This window comes from Cephus cinctus, unplaced genomic scaffold (assembly GCF_000341935.2).
Source record: "Cephus cinctus unplaced genomic scaffold, Ccin1 Ccin1_scaffold1043, whole genome shotgun sequence".
In the NCBI taxonomy this organism is placed as follows: Eukaryota; Metazoa; Arthropoda; class Insecta; order Hymenoptera; family Cephidae; genus Cephus; species Cephus cinctus.
The window spans coordinates 126527-136361 of NW_014333574.1; the positions used below are offsets into that span (position 1 = coordinate 126527).

The 9835-nt window shown below is 37.3% G+C and overlaps 1 protein-coding gene across 27 annotated transcripts in view; it reads left to right on the forward strand.

The window, feature by feature from the left end:
- LOC107271839 (collagen alpha chain CG42342) overlaps positions 1-9835 on the forward strand; it is a 135940-nt gene that overhangs the window by 102667 nt on the left and 23438 nt on the right. For 19 of the 27 annotated variants that reach the window (XM_025089064.1, XM_025089047.1, XM_025089054.1 and 16 more), the window contains 2 exons: positions 9257-9336; positions 9682-9717. In XM_025089064.1, coding sequence (XP_024944832.1) covers positions 9257-9336; positions 9682-9717 — 116 coding nt within the window. The remainder of the gene's footprint in view (positions 1-9256; positions 9337-9681; positions 9718-9835) is intronic. The other 8 variants (XM_025089050.1, XM_015748308.2, XM_015748311.2 and 5 more) reach the window with 1 other exon arrangement.

Genomic DNA, 9835 nt, shown 5'->3' on the forward strand with positions numbered 1-9835 from the left:
CACACACCGTGTGACGATTGCTACGGGTCCCAAATTATACCCCGTGGGTCCTTTCGTCGAGTTTTCGTTCCCGGGAAAATGTTTATTGGCCATGCTAATTTTATCGTCACACGGTGTGTGTATATATATATATATATATATATATATATATACACACACCGTGTGACGATAAAATTAGCATGGCCAATAAACATTTTCCCGGGAACGAAAACTCGACGAAAGGACCCACGGGGTATAATTTGGGACCCGTAGCAAAATGGCGGATATGAGTGTTATATTTTTTTGGTTCACTACCTTTACCGCTTTCGTCGGAGACATTACGTGTCCGAGTCTCGCCAGTCGCACCGGGCTACGGGCAACTGTAAATATACCGGCGGTAAAGAGCACTTGTCTAAAGTCACGGTAATGGCGGACGGTGCATGAGAGTGACTGTGGCAAATCTGTCGTTTATTCTCGTAATGGTAAAAACGAGCTTGCTTGTATGCATTTGTATTGTCGGTCTATATATAGGTATATAATGTATAGGCAAAGCCCGACTCGGCATTTACTGCAAAGTATATAGAAATTCTACCGGCATAAAATACCCTGCGATAAATTATCAATTGCACGATCGTATGGACAGGACAGTGGGGACACGAGACCCCGGACATGATTCATCGCTTCCGCGAGGACTTTAGTATGCCTAACCTAACCTAACCTTAGGCATAGGGGTTGGGCCTAGCAAGTACAGTTGCCTTAGTTTAGTATTGACTAGGTGTATGGTATAGTTTGTGAATCTAATGCATTAGTAATTCTACACCCTTAGTGTGTGTATATATATATATATTGTATAGAAACATGGTTAGGGACTATAGAAGACACTGATAACGTCAGTTGCAATAATAATAATTTAATAAATTTTTTTAGTACTTGATTCTAAACTCGTAGCAAGGTAAAAGTTCGAGGCGAAAGTTACGGCGAACGGAGTATCGAATTTTGGTTGGTGTATTGGCTCAGATATATTTCCCCTGCTCAGACGCCGTTCCTCCAATGGTGGTAATTAAGACTTGGGGTAGACATCAAAGGTATCGTCGGTCGAACCGCTACGCAATTATTTCAAACGCATTCTATTAAGGAGTTGATTACGAAGATTAATGTTAATTACCCATAAGCACTTCTTTACGTAAATTTCGTGATTCGTCGTTGATTACGATTTATACGTAATCGGGGAAAAATTTCAATTGCGGCAAATTGGCTCTCTCGATTCTAATGGGCTTTCATCGTGTATCTCGTTAAGGTGGATTCACACGGGAAAAAAAAAAAATATTGACTCGCGTAAACGAATATTCCTTTTCAGAGCTTTGACGCAATCACTCTCGACTGTTAGTCGAAAGTTTAGGAACTTTGGAAACCAATTTCAAGGAGGGTGGCGACATTATTTATTTGCCTTTAACGTTTATTCTCTCTCTCTCTCATTTTTATTTAAGTCTTATCATATACTCTCTCACTCTTTCTTTATTACTCCTCCCTTTCTACCTTGCTTCTTTACGTAACACGAAAGTCTGGTTCGTTTTTCAAAGTTCCACTGTAGGGAAAAAGGGGAACAAGATGGCCGCCGCTCAAGAGGTCAGGGATTTATTGGGATGAGCAGACAAGATAAACTTTGCTGAAATTATGCGTGGGAGAATTTTTTTGGGAATTCGATCAGTGCTCATATGTTGGATGACGTGTTTGGTATGATTTTTGTTGTTTGGCATATGAAATTTTGAGTGTTAATTTCTTATCGGTATCACTGTAATGATAATGACTGATATTCGTACGGGGACTGTGACGGCTTGTCGATAACTGTTGGGTTTAATTATTAATTGTACGATTTGTTGATTTAAGCAAATATATATATATATATATATCAGGTAATGTATGTGTGTTTGGGCGACGAGAACATTTGGAAAAGTTTGTTATTCTCGCCACAAGCTTTTTTACGATGATTCAGTGTATCGGTAACATCGAGTTATGAAAATTAGATGGGGTGTATGATTTGGGGATTTTTTTTCCTTTCTCATGTCAGAACAGCCGCGTGGGTAGAACAGCGTTGCAATTTTTTATCTCGCCCGGTTATCTCGACCCGTCCTTTATTCGTGGGATCGAATATCTCCAGTCACGCATAACCGCCTATCGCGATCCTATTTTTCATACGGAATCGGTTGCATCGGGATGCATTATCACTCTCATCCGCGATTTGGATTTTTGGATAAAGACAAAGATAATCCTTTTTTTTTTCGGGAAACCAATTCGCAGGATCTTAAATAGCGAAAGGGACTTGTCTAAAAAAAATTTGTATCGAGCATACCGATAATTTTCGATTACAGCCTGTAATCGTCCAGCTTCACATCCAAGATCAGGCTACCAGAATGCGTATCCAGCCGCGTCTCGGGTTGCAATTAAAAATTTGCAGTCGCGCGAATAATTTGATAAGAATGAAGGAACTGGAATTTAACTTCTAGAATTTCATGGGGATAATTTTTGCGTCACCCTGTATATCGCAATTATATATTAATCTGGCATGTTAATCTCAGTGTGCTCCTTACCATTATCTCATCTGACGTGTATCATATATCCTGTGACGTTTTAATGTGACTTGCCGATGACTATCCTCAATGACTATCCTTAGCTGGACACAATGAGCTGCAAAATGTGCACGTACCATTATACGCGGCTACACGCCTCGGTGAATACCTGCCTTATGTCGCTCCCACATTAGTTAACAAAGGAATTGTAGATAAGTCATCGACTCTGTTGGTTCACGGGTCAAACGTCCAAGATAAATTGAGATGCAGTGCCAAAGGGCTCAAAGATAAAATACCTAATCTTTATGAAAGATAAAATATATACACGTCGCTTACCGTGTGTTACTTTTATACTTATGGGTACATATGTATATTTAATTGATAATAAATTACTGAACAAAAATCACCCAATTGAGTCTTAGAGTCTCGGCTGACAGTACCAATGAAACTAATTGAGAGTCATTTTATTGCTGATTGTTCGATCAGATCAACGGGGGACTGAGCTCTATCTATCTTGTCTGATAAGGATCTAGCGCTGGACCATTACCCATAGGGTTTTTAATTAATAGACTCAGAGTGCATACCGATGCACAGTGCACAGGACGACGTCGTGCCGCGTGTATAAAAGTGTATATTGAAATTTGTTGGAAAAAAAAATAAAACGTGAATCAGGTAAACGAGTATTTTTAAATTTCCGTAAATACGGTAAAGAAGATAGTATATATCGGATTTGTCATGAAACAAATTTTAATGCTCACTTCTTTTTGACAAATGAAATCGCATCGTTACCGGGTGGCGAAATTGGAAATTTTTTCTTGACACAGGATTCAACGTACGTGTAAAAAGTAACGCAATTATTTTGCACACCATCTATATGCGCGCGGTTGAAATTACGCGAAGGTCCATTCGAATGGGTTTTTTTTTTTTTTGGGAAATCAGAAAACAACCGTGCGAGACGTAAAAAGTATTTTATCAAGTCCCATTCATCCCTTAATCCAGTGTCGCGAAAAGCATTCCCTTATCTACGTATCCGTATTCCACTTGTTTTTTAGGGTGAATTAACAGAAACGGATGCTTGTATTTAATTAGTTTCATGGAACAAAAAAAAAAGAAAATTCTCTTGGAATCTTCAAATGAAATGAAACGTAATTCAATCGCTTTCAAACTGCACGGAGAGTCGCAGAGAGAGAGAGAGAGAGAGAGAGAGAGAGAGAGAGAGAGAGAGACATAGAGATAGAGTGTGAGTAAAGGGGAGAGAAATCGATGCCGAAATCGATTATCGCGAGAGCAAAAGTTGTATGGACCATTTTCGCTCCCTCTGGAACCTCAGCATCCCTCCCGATCTCCGCCCGCCCCCCCATCGTGCAGTAAATTAAGTTTGCGTTCGCTTTCAACCCCTACGCCACGCCGGAGGGTAAAGTCCTCCCTTCCCGGAGTTTCTTTACCGTCAGTTTTTAGTGGATCGGTCCAGGGCCCTTTATCGCGGGTCCTATCTCCGTGAAGGTTCGTCGAATGATTTTTTTATCCCGCCCGAAATTTTTTATTTTATTTGAAAAGAAGAGATGAAACGAAAATTCAAAATTTTTCACCCTCTCGAAAAACAATGGAGATTATAACGCGTGAGAGGGATTAAACGAAAATTGAAAATCTTACATTTATCTTGGTAATTTTAATCGATTCCTTTTTAAGACCCCTTTGTCTTGCTTTTATTTTATCTGGCAAATTTTCAGTTTACCCCTTGGAATTGCTCTGATATTCTGTTTATCTCGGATGAACGTCTACGTCCAGAGACGCTTAGTCACTTGAGGTAACAAGGGCGGAGGGATGCTGGCTCCGCATCTTAGTCATGTTGTAATCATTACATAATGTAGTCCTTGTCTTGGCACGTAAATATGCACGTCAATATTATCTATCATCCAAGATAATCATCTCGGATTTAACTTAACATCATATCCATCATGCTAAACATGTTACAGCATAGGAAGATACTGATTTCATTGACTATAAACTGTATATATATATATTGTATACGAGAATACATAGTGTATTCTTATCTCGCGTAGGTCCGTATGAATATTTGATAATAAAAAAAGTGGCAGATAACTTTTTTTCTTTAAAAACTAATTGTTTGGGAGCACGTATCATTTGATCTGATCGATTATGTCTGATTGATGAGATACACGAGTTTTGAGTATTGTCCAATCATACTGCCGTTACATGGACAGTGCTTGGTATTTGTAATTTTTTTTTTTTTTTTAATATCAATCATAATTTGTATTTATGGCGAGTCATATACCCTTTTCTTGATCTACAGGGTATCCCGAAAAATAGCTACTACACAGAACGGTACAGTGGCAATGGGGGTGATAAATCCGCGGTGGCATACATTGCCTGGCTTATCCTAGTTTTTTTTTTTACTGGAAGACGAATTCGGCTCTTAAGGTGATTAACGACCGTTGATAAACAAGAAGAAAAAAAAAGGAATTCGGGTAGGAGAGAGCGAGAGAGGGTCCGCTCCTCTCTGTGGTAAAGGTTTGACTCTGCGGAGCCAACCCACCCGGACGACCAATTACGCAAAAACAGAAATCCCCATTCCCTTCGTATACTAAGCTTTTAGAGGCAAAAACTGGAAATAAATAAGATCCAAAGACTGAAAATAAATGAATTATATCTTTTCACCTGAAAATAGTCCATTTCGATTAATTCGAATATCGAAGAATTTTTAAATTTTGAATATCAGCATCCGTTGATCGCTGTACCAAATTCAGGTTCAGATTCAATGTTTGATCAATAGTACAAAAAAAAATTTCTCGAAAAAAATGTGATCCAATCTGAAAATGTGTACTAGAAAAAAAATGTTGTCTCGATCGAGTTTAAGGGTAGTTTTCAATGTTGAGTTTCAATTGGACACTCGTGTGGATTTCATAAAATCTCTGCGGATTGATTTACCAAGAGAGGAGACAAAAAATGAAGAGTCCATGGAAAAAAAAAAAGTTGGAAAATAATCGAAAAAGGACTGTACAATCTTGGAGCCCCCCACAGAGAACCCGAATAAACATAATACCAATAAAGTGACCCTATCCTATCAATTGGGGTTCGGTTTTCAAATCCCGCTCGTATATCCTTTCGATACTTGTACGGAAAAGGGCAGGGCTGTAGCTACTCGCATGGTTACCTCCACGCCGTATACTCCCAATAGCCATGTACACTTTGAAGCACCCACGAGAAGATAAATTATGCGCTCTATAAAATCGAGCGTCGAATATTTTTAACCGGATCGAAGAACTCTACCGTAAATAGGCGGAGTTAAGCGTTGCCAGAAGATACTACGAAGTTTTAGGTTAAGTGGACACTGATTGGTTACCGGACTAAGACAAGCTGAAATTTTTTATTTTTTTTATTTTATGTACTCTCCTTAAAGCTGACAATAAAGTGGGAAAATTGTTTAGATACAATTTTTCAATATATCCGTATCAATGAAAGTTTACCTACGGTGATTTTGTTGGCTTTTAGATAGTTTCGAGTAATTTGTATGTTTTTCGAAATCCTGTTCGCTTCTCGTGGCAGAGCGTAGCTTCTGGTACATGAGGTGGCTGAAGTAATTTCGAAAGAAAGTAAATATCAACCGCGCAGTTGGAAACAACTACTCATCCATTTTTCCAACCTACTTTCGCAGTTGGCAGATATTACATTACTGCTCTTGCCATAGGTTACGTTTTCCTTTTGTTTCTGGCGTCGGGGCTTCTTAAACTTGCGTATGTACGACGTCGCCGCGCACTTCCTGACAGTTCGCTTGCAGCGCTCACGGTAAATTATGGAACTACGGTAAAACGTGGAACCGCGAGGATCCTTGAGCTACTTCGGTATAATACGAGACGTTAGCAAGAATTGCACAATCTTAGTAAAATTTTGAAAATCAAATATTTTTACATTGATAACAAAAATAAAGGGTGTCCCTATCATTATATATCTGTACTATCGTCAATAATTATTCTGCTTTTGGGTAAATAATTTTTATAAATTTTTTTTAGTTATATCTATCCTTATGCATGACAGTAAAAATCCTTACACCTACTCAAGAAATCTAAGAAAATTTCGAAAAAAATTCAATTTTTCAAAAACCTCAACAGCCAATTCCTAGATTTATACCAAAGACACCCCGAGAATTTAATGACAGCCTATAACGATTTCCGCGACTTCTAACACGCTCTAAGAATATTACCCGGTCACTTCCGAGTCGTAAAATCGTCCGTTGAGAATCAATAAAACCTCGGATCCTACGCGTATATAACGATCGACAACCTACTTGCATAATCGTGATTCGCAATACACGCATCCTCTGAATCGACAAGCCTCATAAATTTGACAAAACATATCGATAGAATCTACCCTTCAATTCCATATACGTATACACGTAATACGTAACTCAAAAATACCTCAAGGGTAACACGACCAGTCAGCCATATATGGTACAAGTCTTCTAACCTCAAAAAAAAAAAAAAAAAATTAATTAATCTGATTTACTTTTTATATTTATCCAAGAAAAATTTACTTTTCATTTATTTCTTTGAGAAACTCTCGTATCAATTTGATTACCAAGGACAGGTTAACCCTTATTTGGAAATTTCATTTCTATGAGAGCTATAAGGTTTATACAACGGTATGCCTGGGTATTCCGCAGGTGCTCTTGAACACTTTAGATTTACATATAAACGCGATCCTGCCAAGTCGGTATCCACAAGGCGAACACACGAGAATAGGTGCTCCAGTCGTATAGGACAGACGTACGAATAATTACGTACACTTATACAGTAAACTTGCCCACTTTATTCAACCCTTTCGTTTTGACTTGTTCTGCCTACAAAGCACGTACAGCGCTATACAAATATTTGCAAATTAAATTTTTTTTTTTTAAATTAATTTCCTCCAACATCACACTAAGAAAAAAAAATTATCCCACTTAAAAAAAATTTTCCTCAAATCATACGCATTGGAACTTTTTATTTATTTTTCTCATTAACGTTCAATTAACACTTCCTATGTTATAATCCCATACGTAGCTTTGATTACATAGTTTTCGTAAACGCGTCAATACGGAATGTATAATTAAATTTAAAAGAACCGTTTCGAGCGAGGTATTAAAAAAATACGTAAAATCCTCCATGAACTTTGACCTGGCACATGGTCGATATATATTACGTAACCGAGAGTCATTATGTAAATGACGATGACGTTGCGTCAGTGCATTATATCTAAGTTGCACTCAAGTTATTGCATTTACATATTTATTTTGCTTAGAAGTTCCTTGAGTTACGATAGTGGAAAAATATTTTTGGAAAAAAAATTATATAAGCGCCGCTGTCTACTTGTTTGCAGTTACAAGAAGAAAAGTTTATAAAAATTATGTTTTATATATTCAAGTCGAAGTCATCGTTAGCATTGTTTGAAATTCAATTGAATTTCCATATACGTACACCTACCACCCACCCGCCCCCTATTCTCTTTTCCCCTACTGTTCCTGCTCAATATTCTAAACTTCCTAATCACTAAGGACAATGCTAACCATCTTGACCGTGTGTTTAGTAATGTCATTAGATACGAATTGTAGTTCAGGACACCCTATACATGGACAAGATAGAGAATATATTCTCCTGCCGTGTATAGTTCTGATCTACAATGGAAACCAGGAACAATAGAGTTTGCTATCACGTAACGTGTGTAGCCATTGAATTCGATGTAATTGACAGCAATTTTTTATTTATTTTCCACGTCACTTTGGAATGCAACAGATTCGCGAAGCAGTAATTAAATCTTGTCGGACGTTATACACTGCCAGTCGTATGTAAGTGGAAATTTCGAGTACGGTGTAAATTGTTGAGTGGAAAATTTGAATGGAACTGGAAATTGGCCAAGAGTGTAATTGAAGCATTTGCAGTGATAACACGTATATATGTATATATAATTTAATCGCGTTCGCGTACGATATGGAGATAATTTGAATACATATGTGTTCTACATGAATTTATATATATGTATATAGTTAGTGCTACTCGTATATACTCCGTTAATTGTTGCTCATCGTAAAGTTTGACTTAGCCTCGTTTTTAATTAAAATTGTGAATTTACAGGGCTGAATGAAAATTTGATAAGGAGCTTTATGAGATTTTTGAAAGTCTTTGACGAAAATATCTGGATTATTGAAATGTATTTCGCTCTCGAGTATCTTATTGTCGTCTTCCAAGAAATGGAAATTAGATGTTTATATAACGAAAATAATGCCGGAATATTAAAGAGAATATCGAGTAACGAGACAAAAGGATATAATATTGGATGCTGGCGAGAGAATCTAAGGAAGTTTTATTGAATAAATCAAAGAGTCGTATAAGAGAAATATGAAATTCATTTTTTTTTCATTCAATATTTAAAAAATATTTTATTAACATTTTTCTATTTTATCGCATAATATTCTGTTGTCTCTGTCGGATTAACGGTAGAGTTACTTCGAAGATACTATGTCAGAAGTAACAATGCCCGGCGTTAACGTCATAACATGTCATACGCGTTTGCCCTATTACAATACGAGAGTACAATAATGATAATATTAGCATTAGCCACGAGTCTCATTTAGGAACGTAAAGAACGCCTCACCTCCTGCATCATATTTACATACTCCCTTCTTGCTGTTTACATATACCATCCCCTATTTCCAGGTCCACCCGGGGAGCCAGGACCTCCCGGCAAAAGAGGCAAAAAGGGGAAGAAGGGTGATCCCGGTGAATCAGGTGCACCAGTAAGTACTTCTCCAGCCTTTGAAAGCATTCCCTTTAACAGAGCTATAGTACGTACGTACTATTTTGAACAACCTAACCTTTAGGAACAAGTACGAATGGGCTATAGAGTAAATCATAGTGCACGAACTTTTATCGAACAAGATATAGAATCACGTGCAGAAAGCCTGTACGATTAGTTTGACAAGCCCTTATAAATTAGATACAACGATGCACGTGCGAGATATTGCAATTGTTGAATTTCATTTTTTTTTTAACAATAAAAAATTAGATTGCTTCGCATGGTACATTGTGTTGTTTATTTGTGACGAAGTGTTTTTGTTAATTTTTTATAAACCTTCTTACAGGGTGTCGCCGGGACGCCGGGCAAGAACGGTTTTCCGGTATACTATTATTATTATTTTTTGGTTTCATTTTTTTATTTCTTTCACTCGATCAATTTCATCCATCTTTCTATCGTCATTCTCGATAATTTCATTTTTTTTTTTTTTTTTTTTTTTT